Consider the following 15,698-nt stretch of genomic DNA (forward strand, 5'->3'; position numbering starts at 1 on the left):
TTGCAGCTAGAAATAGAGTTTCGATTAGAGAGGATGTGTTCAATATGTAATTTTGATACGGTTAGATTTATAATTATAATACATATTATTTAGTTATCATAAGTTTATAAGTAGAGTGTAATTTGAAAGATTTTATACCATGTCAAGCTGTGTCTTATAAAAAAAACAATAGAGAGAGTATTCCTCGGAGGCGACAATTCCATTTTCTATGTTTTTCGTCTAAATGAACACCCTTAATTATAGGATTGACTGATCCACCCAATTCTTTTTTTTTCAAAATCAAATAGATGTTGACCTGTCCCATCTTTTTTTTTATCCTTGAAAATTGAAGTCCGAGGGCATCCAAACCTGCGGCACTGTAGAAGAGAGAAGAGGCTGGGGTCTCGGGCCAGGGCACCCCGCCGACAGGTGGACCCACATACACGACCACGGTCATTTCTCTTCGCCCTCGCTTCTTTTGCGTTTACCCCGCCTGGAGGAATCGTATTCGTACAAGCAGGCTAGTCTGGAATCCGGTCTCTTCAGTCTCCACCAAGTCTCAATTCTCAACGCCCCTCCTCCAGTCCTCCATGCCTTCTTGATCCCGACCACCGCAGGCAGACCAACCCAGCCTCCCCGTCGCCGTCGCCGGATTCGCCCTCGCGACCTCAACCCCCGCCGCCATGCTGGCCTCGGCAAGGTGAGTGATTCTACCGGGGGTTCGTGGATTTCGGCTCGCCCGCGGCCTACCAGCAAGGCGTTCGGCGGATTGCCTGACGGCGTTCCCTTTCCGGGTGGCGTGCGTGCGTGCAGGGGGTTCTGGGCGCGGCACCGCCGGAAGATCCTTGTCTCCCTGGGCGTCGCCGGGGTGGGGTACGCCGCCTACCGCTTCTACGACGCGCGCCGCGCCCAGCTCGTGCGGGTCCAGCAGCTGCGCGCCATGGAGGAGCGGACCGCCGAGGACCTTGTCAAGAACCAGTAAGAGCTTACTCTACTTCCCCACGCCCAAGGCTGGATTACTTGGGTTTCTCTCTACTGCTACTTCTTGCATTGCCTTTGCCCTTGGGGCTGCGCGCTCCTGTTCTTGATTGCTCCGCTGCCTGCCTCTGCCTGAGAGGGGAATTTGCCCCCAATTCACAAAGCTGAGCCTGGGGCTCCGCATGGATTTTGTCTAGTGTCTCTTGCGCTCGATTGGGTTGAGGGCTGATTCAATTCGCAGCTGAATTGGACAAGAACGATGCTAACTTCGCTCTTGTTTTAGTATAGATAAGCTCACTTGTTTTACACATCCTTTATTATGGTAAACCAGCTGAGAGAGATTCTCGTCCCACGCCCACCTTATTTAGATCATTCGTCGCATGTTGCTCATGGATTTGAATGGTCATAGCTCGCACCATTACATGTTAACGTTAATTGCGTGATAGGGCAAATATTTGCTGGAGAAACATCAAGTCCACTTTTTGTTTCTTCTGTTGAACTAGTATTAATCATAGAAACTGCTCCTGTTTCAGAATAAGCAAGTGCCACCATATTTAGTAAACCAGCTTGCATTCTAATTCTTTTGAATGCTTCCATTTTATTGTAGGCTCCAGGCGCACTTTGAGAAGGTGAAGAGGATCTGCGACACCACCACATTGCCTTTGGCCATGCACCATCTCAGTGATAAGATAACGAGTGAGCTGGATATTTCGAAATTGACTGACAAGCTACGGCGAGGGAAGGTAGACTCAAGTGCGCTGACACCAAAGGAGAAGTATGATACTTGGGAGGAGATTAAAATTAAGAGTATGGTATTTCTTATCTTTTCTATTCTGTGCTATGCATGACTTGCTGGATCTTTTCATTGTCTATAATCATAAATATGCATTTCTAATGATGTTATTGTTTTTGCGGCTTCTCCAATTTCTTAGGTTTCACAAAGACAGTTTCTTCAATGTGGGCAATGACATTGCTTAGCTTGTATGTTAGAGTTCAGGTCACCATCTTAGGCAGGCATCTCTACTTGGATATTGCCCGGGGTACCAATGGTGCACAGTTACAGGTAGATCTTTGCCCCAGGCTCCACATTCTATGCTCAAGCATTTCCATTTGAACTACTTTCATTTGTTTCTTGCTCAAGTTATTGATACCTGCACTCTAGATGGTTAAATAATTGAAATTATGTTAGAAACACTAACTTAACTTGGTTTCAAGCTGCTTCCTGACATGGAAATGTCTCACTTCTTTTGTAGACAGAATCTGACACCTTTAGTGAAAATGGACACAAGAGCTTCCTTGCAATGGCTGATTATCTTGTCACTGACAAAATCACTGCATTCATAACGCAAATGCAACGCGCAGCAACAGAAGTCCTAAAAGAGTAAATATATCTTCTCCTATCCTTATGATAGTTGTTACCAGCATGTTCAATAAATCATGGAATATGCATCTATTTTTCTAGCAATATGCTTGTTTATTTTACATGCTGAAATTCGTGTGAACTGAGCTATGAAGAGTATCCACACTTCTGTATTCAGCATAAATTAGCTAGTTTGGTACACAATATCTCATTTCCTCTTTTTTCTTGGAAATCCAACTGTGAACATTATACCATTAAGTGCCTGTCAACGAGCTGGCTACCAGTGGTTTTCCAGCTACCTCGTTTCTTAGTTTAGATTTCGTTCCATCATATTCAATTTGTGTCTTAAACAGTTTACGATTCTTAGTACAATGTTCATAAGGGTATCTGCTAACATCTGCCCCAAATTAGTGATACATTGCATGGCCGCTTTGGCTGGTTCCCAGAAGTAACCATCTGGCTACCTTCAGGAAATTTGTTCCTGCCTTCCTGGTTGTGTATTTCCCCTTAGGCGGCGTTCGGTTACGCCATTCCCGGCCGTTCTTGGCTAGGAATAGTTCCCGCTCTATATAAAATATTGAAAGAAACCGCATGCCAGGAATCGTTCTGGCCAGGATTTGTGGTAACCGAACAAGGCCTTAGTGATACTGAGTACTGACATGTGAAAATTTTGCAGGAAGCAACTGAAAGACCAAATGAACATGGACCAAGTATTGCAGACAGTATTACAAATATTGGACACGTTCATGGGTCTTTGTCAAGATAACTCATGGATAAACTATCTTGTGCCTGAGAATCCCCCTGTTTATGCACAGTTGATGGCTGTGTCCAGTAGTGGCTTTGATGATTCATCACTCCTAAACGATTTCAGAAAGCTAGACCAACTAATGTCTGAGACACGAATAGTACTGGCAAGGTAATATTGGCATATTGCATTGAGCTCTGTTCAGTTATTGCAAGTTCATGATTTGCATCATAACGATGTAGTTTTTCTTTGCTCAATCAGTTGTATGACCAGTTTTCTTCTTTTCTTTTTTCCTTTCATCAGTTAGCTTTGAATTCATTACTACTACTATTATTGCCTATTAGATTGCATAGTGTTTACTCTGATCCTTGTCATATGCCATGTGATTTGTATTGGCGTAATTTGTTAGTTTTGCTTTTGTACTATATATGTATGGGGATTCAAAATGAAAGAGTCAAAGCAGATACAAGCAGATGCTACAGTAGATAGCTATCTATGCCATGCTATTATCAACTTCCTGTGTAGTATTTACCAAACTGCATTGGTAGCATTTAACATTATTTTTTAATCTACTATGGAGCAACAAAGGTCCTTTGTATTTAAGGGTGGAGTTTTGGTGTGCATTGCCTTTCCTTTCTGTGAATGAAATGGTGATATGGAAAATATCATATCAGTATATCATATCTATGTGATGATAACAACCACGTGCAAGGAACCCTCCCCATTGAGACGGTTACTATGTTGCAAATTGCAAGAGAAGATTGTAAAGATGTTGTGAAATGCACAGAATCATTAGTTTTTAGTATGTCTGGAATTAATGGCTTGTCTGTGGTTGCCTCCTTGGTGCCTGTGGTTGCTTCCATGAGTATATTACATAACCATTTGGATCTGTGTTATTGCAGTGATGATTTCAGAAATATCATGGAGAGGTCATTGAGGAAGATTGCGGAAGTGGTGGTAGAGGATCTGGGTGTGCAGATTGTAACTCCAGGATTGGGGTTGCCCTTAGCAACGCTCTTGCCCAAAGTTGGTCACCTGAGTTCCCCATTGCTTGAGGTGCCAAACAAGAACAAACACATTCAGATCATCCGAAGTATGCCTGAAGTGGAACTCTTCTACACATTCCTCTACGCAAACATGCCACCAGAAACATAATCTGTACATTGATGTGAAAGAACACTTGCTTCTTAATTTTGGCTCCAAAGATCTGGTGGTATATGTGGATGTTGAACCGTCTGCAAATCAGGAAACCAACAAACGTGGAGAGACAGGATGCCATTTCTGCCCTGTATATTCTGAGATATTCCGTTGTTGCTAACAGGAACAGAGTATCGTTCCTTTCATTTGGATTCTTTCTTTCTCTGAAGTTTCGGTTGTGCGGGTCTAGATAGAAACACACGCACAGGGCCTTGGGAGCTTACACGGTGATAGATGTTCCAAATGTTTTACTGGCCACAAATGGTTAATGTATACATTGCAAGTCAGTTGAGTCTTGTGTTGGGTAAATGAATATTTGAGCCCACAGTTTGCGATCTGCAGGCATATGATTTTGCTTGTGCAGTTTTGCTTTGGGAAGAACTGGATTGTCTGAATAACATTTGTTCATTCTGAGAATACGATTTCTTCTGGTTCCTAGTCCGATCATGCAAGTCTAGTCCACATTACATGTCATTAGTGCCAAAAGATCTGACACAAGGTGGGCCCAGAGAAGGGAATTTCTAACAGCCTTTACCTGTGCATAATTCTGCACGCAAGGTGTCTACGCTTCAAAACTTTGCAATTTGTTGCTGTTCAGTAATGAAATTTTGAAGCTTTGTAATTTTGTTGCTGTTCGATAATGAAGTTTGGTTCGAACGTTGTGGAGAAAGATAGCGAGTACAGTAGAAATCTTCTTGGTTTTCTAAAAAAAATAAAGGGCTACTAGTGATAATAATTTTATAGGGTTCTGCCATTAAGTAAACAGTGCTAAGTAAGAGGAGCATCATCACCCTGTTCGTTTGGGCTTGTTTGGCTTATAAGCTGTATTTTCAACCAGCGAACAGTATTTTTCTTTCACACCAAATCAGTCAACAGTATTTTCAGCCATGGCTTATTAGTCAAATAAGCCCAAGCGATAAGAGCACCACATTGGTTTCCAATGTTCCAATTCAGTTTGACATGAGAATCAACAATGGATATTCCAGATGATTAGCGGAGCATTTCTTTGTGTTCTCAGGAGCGTACACAATGACATTCCAGATGTCTTACATAGTGCTCTGTAACTGTAAGCGGTGACCTCAAATATTTTTGCCGCCGAAAAATATTTTTCCAATGTTTCTTTGCTCCGCTCAGTCTGCAAATATTCTGGCCCGCATGTTGAGTAAATATCTGCAGGCATATGCTTACTTCCATTCCACAAATTTGCGGCGGAAAGAATTGAATTTCCTGAAAAATTTCATCCAACATGTAGTGCGTACAAGTGCACATCTAATTTTTGTTCATTCATGAACGTCTTCTTGTTGTTGCTCCTAAGCATGAAATTCTCCTGTCCATTGTCTCCAATAAGGAGACCCCCACTCAAAATGGATAGTAAGAGACCCAAAATTAGTCTCTAATAGAGTACCTATACAGGAAACCTATTTTGAGTTGTCTGAGAGACACAACCCAAATATGGGTATCCTCTCTCCTAGAAACGTATTTACAGAAAGGATTCTTTTTTGGGTCTTATTGTTAGAGAAGATGCCGAATGGGTATTAAGCCTTTTGCCTATAGCACTACCTAAAGTACGAATAAGTCTTGTATTTTAGATGGTATTGTTGGAGATAGCCTTAAGATGCTCATTCAGATAGCAAGGAGGGCATACCTCCAACTACATTTTGTTTTGCGTGTAAAAAACGTGTGAAGCAGCCATCGTACAAAGATTGAAAAGGATAGATGTACTCCCTCCATGTTCCTTTTTTTTAAAGTGATGACGGGAGCTCTGCCTTTCAATTAAGAAGAATATAATTGACCTAGTTTATAAGAAAAACTAGGCCTGAAAACCTTACAGAGGCACAGATTAGAACACAGGAAATACCCACAGCACCATCCCTTTATGTTCCTAAGGCTATCTCCAACAACAACACCCAAGACATATTCGTTCTTTGGGTAGCGCTACAGGCAAAAGTTCAATACATATTCGACATCTTCTCCAACAACAAGACACAAAAAAGAATGCTTTCTGCAAATGGATTTACAGGAGAGAGGATGCCCATATTTGGGTTGTGCCTCTCAAACAGCTCAAAATAGGTCTCCCGTATAGGTACTATATTGGAGACTGATTTTATGTCTCTTACTACTCATTTTGGGTTTGGATGCTCATTGTGTTCCTTGTTGAAGACAGTCTAAAGGAGGTCGTTTTGAGTTGTCTTAAGTCAAACATTTTAAACTTTAACTATAAATAAATTCTTTTGGGTCGAGTTTAAAAATATGAAAGTGATGTAAGTAGATTCATCTTGAAAATATAGTTTTATAGAAGTATATATTAACTATATTTTATAGCAAAAAATAGTGGTTTGTTTTTAGTGACCGTGTCAAATGCCCAAAAGGACTTCCTTTAGGGACGTGGAGGGAGTACTGTCTAACAATTTTGACAACATACTTGCTAATTTTAAAGGGAAAATAATTGCACAGAAATAGGCATTGAAATGTATGACAAGGAGAGGGGTGCCACAGGACTGCATCAAACACTGTAAATTACATGCTAGAATAGCAATATTTATTGTAGAAAAACTGAGAGGCGTCAGACACATAAGAAAATATGCCATATCCAGAACCGCTTTTATCAGCTATAGTAGCAAACCTGCGTATCAGTAGTGAACAAAATATTGCAATCTTGGTGAAATTCAACAACGACAGCAGTTGACGCAAGTACTACTTCCACTAGTATCCCCTCATGGTTGATTCGTTTCAAGGGTCAGACACAAAAATGAGCCTATTCAAGGCCAAACAACAAATCTGCAAACGAATCCTATCAATGCAAGTGATTCGTGCACTGTATTATTTAGCTGAAGAAACTAATCTTTGTTTCTCCTCATCAAACTCTTTGCTACCATTGCCCTCCTTAGGTTGTTCGGGTACCAGCTCACGCTGCGCTGCACTGTTTCCTTTCACGGTAACTGATTGCTGATAGAGTACTCCACCGACAATAGTGAACAGTAAGCAAACCAAACCATATGCAGTTGCATGCTTGTCCCAGATCATGACATTGATAACCACGGTGAGGAACTTATTCACAACCCCGGTCACAGTAAATGCGGTTGCTGATACAGCTCTTCTCGCTGCAAAACCAAAGAAACTAATGAGTAACCCAAACACGCATGACAATGCCACTGCTACAAAGGCGTCCAGGTGAAACCAGCCTTCGCCCCTTGATTCCATCGCTGCAAAGATTGACTTGTGCTCCCCTGTAAGGAACCAAAAGATCGGGGCCAGCATCAATGAAAGAAGGTTGTTGTAAAGCACAAAGCCCCAGGTGTTGAGCCCCAGGTTTGTCACAATGTGCTTGACGTACACCATTTCAGTTGTTATGGTCACCAGATACGCAAGCGCCCATGAGTATGCTGTGAGGCTGAATGCTGAATCTGTCATCACGTAGCCAACTGCTCCTCCCAAGATGACCACAAGGGATAGGAATGTGAACTTTGAAGGACATGGTTGCTTCCTGAAAGTTGTGTCGGCAATAGCAACCAAAAGTGGGGTCAAGGATCTGAAAACTATGAATGTATCTACATTGGCATGGAAGAGGAGATTTGTGTTGGTGAATATGGCTAGGTAGAAGACAAGAGCAGCTGGTGCAAACTTTTTTGCAGTCTCCAATTTGAAGGGGTCATGGGTGAGAAAGCCTAGCTTTCCAAGGATCCAAACACCAGCGGCAGATGTCAAGTACTGTAGAGCAGTTAGGAGGCCAGGGTAACCAAACTTTGTCACGGCATATTTGTTGATGATTGAGAGCAAACTCGAGCACAGAGCATACCCAACCACGAGGCTGCTGGTAGCGTAATACTGATTTGCCATCAGAGCAGAATGTTCACCTGCAATACGTTCAGTGTTAGCAAAGCATTCAAATAGCAAACTAATGCTTAAACTATAAGAATTTATTTACTAGAATGTCCAACTACTCAGCAGTCTGTTTTGCTTCTGAAATAAAATAAAGCAAGACTAGGCGCTTAACAATGAAACATGCACATTTTGTTGAATTGCTAACTGGTTACTACAAAAATTTCAAGATACCAACATCATCAACGTGGAGAATTGGAATGGTCAACAGAATGCCAGATTTCAAGTAATTTCTCTGAGATTTCAGACAATTTATCAACAGATCTACAAAACAGGTTAATTGCCGCTGCTTGTAACACCATACTTTACTGGCTCCTTAGAGCAGTAGAATTTACTTAAACTATTGGCCGGAGTAAGGTGTAACGCTCCAATTTGGACAGGAAAGAGAAGTAATTCGAGAACATCAACTCAGTGGCTGCACAGCTGAGGCCAAGGATTTTAGCAATATCTCACTATCTTTTTTCTTTCTTTCTTTTTTAGTTTAGAGATTGCATTCTCAGATGTGTGTAGTATGTCCATCTGAATAGAATTATGTGCGTACGAATACTAACACCGACAAATCTTGCAATGTAGAAACGACACCCCAGTAGCTGAAACTCCAAATAGAAGATATAATCGTTTCGCTCACCAGGCAGTAAAAGCTCCAAAATGCAATGAACAAATCGCCGCTTCATATCACAAAGCTCAACAGCAAGGAAAACAACCCAAGTAATCAGGCGACGGGTTTCAACCACCGAGTCCACACCGGACAAAGATTTCAACAAGCGGAGGCTACTGATTGGGCAAATATTGGCGCTCGAATCACGCGGCCAATCAGCTACCAGTCTACCAACTGACTGTATCAGGATAGATTTGGGCCCAAATCCCAATTTGCCTGATTTCTGCAGATTTTCTTGGATGCGTGTCGCCAAGAAAAGCAAAGGAAACGAAACTGAAAAGGCAGTGCGTGCCTTCAGATCCTGCGTGGACCGAGTGCGTGGCGCCCGTCCCAAGAGACGATCTGACGAACGGAGCGGGGAGAAGGAACGGGGGAGGGGAGTGAGAGAGGCGTACTGGGGCAGGCGCAGGCGCATTCCGTCCGCCGCGGGGCGAGGGCTTCCTCCGAGCTTGTGCAAGACAAGTGCAATGCCTGGCTCTGCGAGTGGTGTGTGGTGTCTAGTGTGGCCTGGGATGGGAGTTGATAGGTTTATATGTGAACGTGACTTGAGGAGAAGGAAGAAGCTTCAAATCCAAACCAATTAAAAAAGTTGAATGTACATAATCACAAGGACTTAAGGCCCGTTTAGTTGAAGCCAAAAACCAAAATTTTTTGTATAGTACCCGTCACATCAAATCTTGCGGCACATGCAGGGAGTACTAAATGTAGATGGAAAAAAAACTAATTGCACAGTTAGCCGAGAAATCATGAGACGAATCTTTTAAGCCTAATTAGTCCATAATTAGATAATTTTTGCCAAATAAAAACGAAAGTACTACAATAGTCAAAAGCCAAAATTTTTTAGAACTAAACGGGGCTAAACGAGGCCTTAATACATGAATGAAAGCGATGCTCTGTGCTTGGACCTATCCATTGATAATTCTGTATACCTGTTTCTTCCACGCAATTACTCCTTTTGATCCAAATTAAATACATAGACATCGATAGACAAAGGTCCCATTCGCTTCGCTGAAAAAACAACCTAAAATATTGTTTTGACTAATTTGTTGTGGAAGAAAAATACTATTCCAGCTGAAAAGACAAGCCAAAATGTACGAATTATAAGACAAGCGAACAGAGCCAAAATTTTGGTATTACCTTCCTCTTGCTATGAGAATCATCAATAGTCTCTTCTAGCCGTAAGAGTATACCTTCCTCTTATGAATCACGCGCATGATTGCACGTTCGCGAAAAAAAGCTATAAGAGTATACAAGCAAACATGCACATATGCAGGGTTCACTTGTGTTTAACTAGCAAACATGTCCATAAGTTGCAACGGGAGAAAAAAAAATACCAAACATTCGACCTATTTGCTTCACATTGTTGCACAACTACAGCGGCCACGACAGCTACTTTTGATGTTGTGACTGCTTGCTGCAGCAATCATAAACGAATTGGCTCGTCAATGAAAACAAGGATCGCAATGTTATATATCTATTTTTTAATCTTTTTATAAAATATAAAAACTATACTTTATTTTATGATGACCATGGTATCCATAATATGAATTAATATTGGCAACAATATAATAATGTCATATGAATTCTGTATTGAATTAAAATACAACTTTGATAGTTTTTTCTTTCATTGTAGGACACAAAATATTTACTCGCAAGTGAATCATAACTTTAGTTTTCATACTATCCGTTTGCTGAGTTAGATATCAAGTTTCATGACTTCTTATAATAAGGATACATAAAAATATGTAATTTTAATATCTTATTAAAGTAGTTGTCATCGTGACTCGGTTTCCACGTCACCCCTTTTTGAAAGTTGCACTGATATATGCGGATAGCTTAGAGATTTGCACTGGTATGTGCGGACAACTTGAAAAAACATTTGTTTTGGTTAGATTAGATGCAAACTGCTCAAAATTTTAGTTTACGGTTTGATTAGTTAGGCCATCAGCTAATTTATATCACAATAATAATTTATTCTTAATTAATATCAACAACTTATTAGTAATAGAAATATTTATTTATTAAATAAGGGTCAAAGTTTTTGTATTTATGATTTTATTTTTATAAATGGAGTTACTTCATCGAGAAATAACAAAAAAAAACACGAAAAGGGCAGCCTGAGAGCCACGGGACATCACCGGGAGTCCAAGAAGCAGGGGCAACACTTTCCATGAGACCTCACGTACGGAACCCAATAAGGAAAAAAAAGAAAGCATTTGATTTCCTTTTCCTTCTTTGTTTCTTTCTCTCTTGCAAAACACACACTATATATCAGAACTCTATCATATGTGCTTCTCGTCTCTGTTTCCTGTTGTTTCACAATTCACTCGTAACGTTTCCTTTTTTCTGACATATTTCGTTTTCCTTTTTGTTTCTGTTTTATCTTCCGAGCATATTGTACCTGAACTCTATCTCATGTCTTTGCATATAAAACGAATATTCACAATTCACTCGTAACGTTTCCTTTTTCTTGTGTTTTGGAATCAGACTCTGTATCGCGCTAGACAAAAACTATTCTAACTTGTACGGGCACGGGTTTATATATACGTATGGCGAAAGAAACTCTTAATTGTTTGATAGTTAAAAGGAGATGGACCCAAAAAAAAGAATAGACAAAAAAAAAATGAGCTAAAATTTTACCTCATTATTATTATATATAAGTATAGATATAGATATTTATTGGTATTGAACTTTGTATCATTATTGCACGTACAAACACTTATGTTTTAACTCGTACGATTAGAACCGTTAGTCCTAAGTCAAAAGCAGAGTAGAAGAGACTCTTGAGGACACTTCAGGAAATAAAAAAGACGGACGAAATAAATCACTTCACTCTTTTAATCCACGTAAGACTTTGCATATGTATTCATTTCAATCCACGTGTGTTCGAGTGGAATAGAATCAAATTTAGTGTAATTCAATTCTAATCCACTTCAACGCATGTGGATTGAAATGAATATATACGTATCCAAACAAGGCCTAAAGGATTGTTTGCACAACTTTATATCTACCTCAATCCATATATATTGAAATGGATTGGAATAGAATTTAAACTAACTTAGGGCGCGTTTGGTTCACTGCCCACCGAAGCCAGGCTCGTAGCAGAGAACCAGGCTCTCTATGGCCAGGACGAACCGCATGCAAGGTCTCTGCGTTTGGTTACTTACGTCAGTCCAAACAGGCTGCAGACAAACGCTGTTTGGTTGTCCGGTCCGACGCTGAGCTGATGACTTTTTTGCCGCGCGCAGCCTCTCCACATGCACCTCGTGTATCAGGCTAGCCTGGCCACCGGGAAACGCTCGATTTCCCCATATCTGCAGAGCCTGGCTGAAGGACGCTTTTTGCACCACGCGGCCCAGGCCCAAACATCGGCACAGGTAACCAAACATTCGGTTGTTGCATCCTGCGAGCCTGGTTGAGCCGCATACAGGGAACCAAACATGCCCTTACATCCTAATTCACTCAAATACATGTGGATTAAAATGAATACGAGAGAATTCGAACAAGCCCTAAATATCGTGTAGGCAGTACTAAGTATCGTGGATTTTTTTTCCTAATCAACGTGGAGTACTCATCGGGTCAAAAGTATCTTCATTAAAGTAAACTCTACATGAGTAACTACAAATTAGATTCATATGTCAACAATGCTTTGGCACTATACCTGTTGTTCTACTAAGCCAACAATTAAAGGCTAACTTTGAAGATTAAGTTAAAATGAAGAGTTAATTTCACATAATTATAACTGTTAGCACGTAATTACCATTGAACTACAACTTTCGATATTAGTTTCATATTTCATATACCTACAATTACTTGTGTCCTTAATCCATACGACTAGCATTTTTGCATGGGCCCACTTGTTAGCCACACAATACTGAAGGCCTATTTGAAACCAAGTGTAGGATCTCTGGTACGTCTAGAGGGAGGTGAATAGGCCTGTAAAAATTCAACTCAAACCGAAGTCAAATTCACCCACGACACTGCCGCTCTGTGAGTGCGGCATAGCTGCACCTACAGGAGAGATTAGTTCACAGTTCAAAATCTTTCCAACGAAATTCAGATCGGGTAAATTTCTTAGCTTCCTGCATAGTAGTAGATCACAGATCGACAGCTGAAAATGATGGGAACACCACACACAAGTAGATCGGCCTTAATCCTAGAAATCACCTCAACAACAACAAGAACACAAGTATAGCAACACAAAGCACAAGATGACACAAGGATTTATCCTGTGGTTTAACTTGTCACCAAGGCTTGCCTAAGTTCACGTTGTTGAGGTATACCACTAAGGTGTTAGGGTTGTGCAACCCTACCTCGTTCTCAAGTAAAAAGAGTGAACTCTTGAGATGAGGGGTGATTTTACTTATTGCAAGAGGTGGTTACAAACCTCCCGGGGCTGCCACACAAGTTGGCAAGCTCCACGGGCAACGCTCTAGCCAGCTAGGAGCCAAGCTCCAAGAGTAACAAACATAACCGCCGGTTAAAACGTGAACCAAGTGCTCTTTACAATTTGGGAATCAATGGAGTTGCTCTCTAATCAAGTTTTGGACCCTTTTTCCTCAAGGATTGATGGGAAAATCAATGGATTTGCTTAGGGACTTTAGGTCAACATTGGAGTGAGAGAGAGAGAGCTCCTGCTCTATTTTTGGGCGTGCTTAAGTGAAGAAGAAGAGAGCAGGTTGGTTTATTCAATACCGTTGGGGAGGAACAAAAAATGTATATATACCCCCAGCCCCCAACAGTCACTTTAATTCGTAGATAGCCGTTGGCGAGGAAAGGAAAAGCTATATATACCCCCAGCCCTCAACAAACACTACACCCAACAGGTCGGGCGAGACAAGACCACGACCAAAGGGTCGGGTGAGACGGAGCCTGCGACTAATGGGTCAGGTGAGCCGAAGCCCACGACCTTGGGGTTGGGTGAGACGGAGCCTGTGACCAAAGGGTCGGGCCAGACGGAGCCCGTGACCAAAGGGTCAGATGAGCCAGAGCCCATGACCTTGGGGTTGGGTGAATTGAGTTCGTGACCAAAGGGTCGGGTGAGATAGAGCCCGCAACCAAAGGGTCAGGCGAGCTGGAGCCCGCGACCTTGGGGTCGGGCAAGATGAAGCCTGCAACCTTGGGGTCGGGCGAGACGGAGCTCGTGACCTTGGGGTCGGGCGAGACGGAGTCCGCGCCCAATTGGTCGGGCAAGTCGGAGCCCGCACCCAAGGGGTCGGGTGAGTCGGAGCTCACACCCAAAGGGTCGGGCGAGTCGGAGCTTGCACCTTGCAAGACAGCAAGGGTAATAGTGAAGTGAAGACTGTCTTGGCTATGAATCTGACGATGCTTGTGGTTGTTTGAGCACTTGGTGGCACATATTAGCTTAAGCATTGTGCCTCCCTTTATAGTGTGGTTTTTCCTATACTTAAATTCAATATATAAAAGAATTTAAACCTTCTTTGAGTTTGAAGCCATCTACATCTATAATTGGGGGCTCTTTCGTTTCGTGTAGCATCCTCGAATATAAATTCCCTGTTTGTCATCTCGATAAATATCATTAGATCTCTAATTACGTGGTCATTATCACCAAAACCCATAACTAGGGCTTGATTGCACTTTCAATCTTCCCCTTTTTAGTGATTGATGACAACCCAATTAGGGCTTACAAAAGATATGAAATAAATACTGAGATTTTCGAGCCATGGGTGTAGAGCCTCCCCTTAAGTATGTGAATAGAGAACTGAATTCTCAAATTGGCATAAGAAGCCAAAATCCATATTTTAGTGAAAGTGATGGGGCTCCCCCTACATCCATGCTTCTATGGGGTGCTGCATATTGTGTCAAGAAAATATATACGTGATGTGTATGACATTTTATGCACACATGTGTTTGCTGCTGTAGCTGAGTGCGGCACTATCGCACCTGACTATACGAGCAAGACAGAGTCAAGCACCACACAGCTAGCTTAGATAAAAAATATGCAACCTAGCACAATAAGATAACTTCTAATCCACACAAACGATACATGTCCATATCTGATACACAAAAAGTCAAATAGTAGCATTATTTCACAATTTAGAGTTTTGAGAGACTCTCAGTGAGGACTAACACCCATCAAATAGGACATGAAATGCAGCTGCTGACCATGGCGTCGAAAAGTTGTTGACCCCTCTAATTTTCTCCCCCTTTAGCATAAAGCACCAAAAAAAGAAGAGAAGAAAGATCAACACCTACTCGTTATCTCCCTAGATGTCCATCCAATCAATATCATCACCTCTTGCAGTAGTCTCAGCGCCACCATCACCATCATCGTCGTCGAAGTCAATACGTGCATGGTCCTGATGGTGAGTAGTGGCGGTGTAGCATGTGGAATGCCTCGGCTCCTGTCTCTGATGGTATCCCTCTAGAGTCTCATCCTAATCTACTGCTCGTCCCTACTGCTCCTCCTCATCATCATCATCATCCTCATCATCTGAATCTATGTCGGAGAGACTCGAAATGTCATACTATGGAGGAGGTGGAATAGGAGAAAGTGATGGAAGGTCTTGTCCATGCTGCTGACGCTGCTCAAGCTGTGTCTCATACGCTCTGTCAGCTGCATAGGTGTACTTGCCAAAGATTGCCTTCAACCACTTGCCAAACTTCTTCATCTTGCCTCCTCTATGAGACCTAGAGCGGGAAGACTTAAGGATATCTACATGAGCATAAGAGCTCCCCGCTCCCTGAGTAGTTGCAGCTAGCTAGATCTTCTCAATTTTGTAGACGGTATGCATCCCATCCTTCGGAAAATAAAATCCAGTGACCCTCTCAATCATGAACATGAGGTAAGGGGCATAGGGCAGACCCTTCCTCCCATCCTCCACTACAAATCTCAACTCAGTCCACATGAATCTAGGGACATTGAACCTATCCCCACTTGG

At 41.8% G+C, this 15,698-nt stretch overlaps 2 protein-coding genes across 2 annotated transcripts; one reads left to right on the forward strand and one right to left on the reverse strand.

The window, feature by feature from the left end:
- Positions 1-483: 483 nt before the first annotated feature.
- LOC136546024 (peroxisome biogenesis protein 3-2-like) lies at positions 484-4,697 on the forward strand. Its single transcript, XM_066538000.1, has 7 exons — positions 484-679; positions 793-957; positions 1,565-1,764; positions 1,890-2,020; positions 2,211-2,338; positions 2,994-3,233; positions 3,965-4,697. The coding sequence occupies exons 1-7, from the start codon at positions 663-665 to the stop codon at positions 4,215-4,217; spliced, it is 1,134 nt and encodes a 377-aa protein (XP_066394097.1). The 5' UTR covers positions 484-662; the 3' UTR covers positions 4,218-4,697.
- A 2,033-nt stretch (positions 4,698-6,730) lies between these two features.
- Positions 6,731-9,322, reverse strand: LOC136546026 (GDP-fucose transporter 1-like). The gene is made up of 2 exons (XM_066538001.1): positions 9,192-9,322; positions 6,731-8,113 (listed from the first exon to the last, which is right to left on the reverse strand). Exon 2 carries the CDS (start codon positions 8,094-8,096, stop codon positions 7,080-7,082), a length of 1,017 nt encoding a protein of 338 aa, XP_066394098.1. The 5' UTR covers positions 8,097-8,113; positions 9,192-9,322; the 3' UTR covers positions 6,731-7,079.
- Between the last annotated feature and the right edge of the window lie 6,376 nt (positions 9,323-15,698).

Source organism: Miscanthus floridulus, chromosome 3 (assembly GCF_019320115.1).
Source record: "Miscanthus floridulus cultivar M001 chromosome 3, ASM1932011v1, whole genome shotgun sequence".
Taxonomy (NCBI): domain Eukaryota; kingdom Viridiplantae; phylum Streptophyta; class Magnoliopsida; order Poales; family Poaceae; genus Miscanthus; species Miscanthus floridulus.

Coding starts and splice junctions, on each gene's coding strand:
- LOC136546024 (XM_066538000.1), top strand. Junction 958..1,564: donor GAGGACCTTGTCAAGAACCA/GTAAGAGCTTAC, acceptor ATTTTATTGTAG/GCTCCAGGCGCACTTTGAGA. Junction 3,234..3,964: donor ACACGAATAGTACTGGCAAG/GTAATATTGGCA, acceptor GTGTTATTGCAG/TGATGATTTCAGAAATATCA.
- LOC136546026 (XM_066538001.1), bottom strand. CDS start 8,096: ATGGCAAATCAGTATTACGCTACCAGCAGCCTCGTGGTTGGGTATGCT.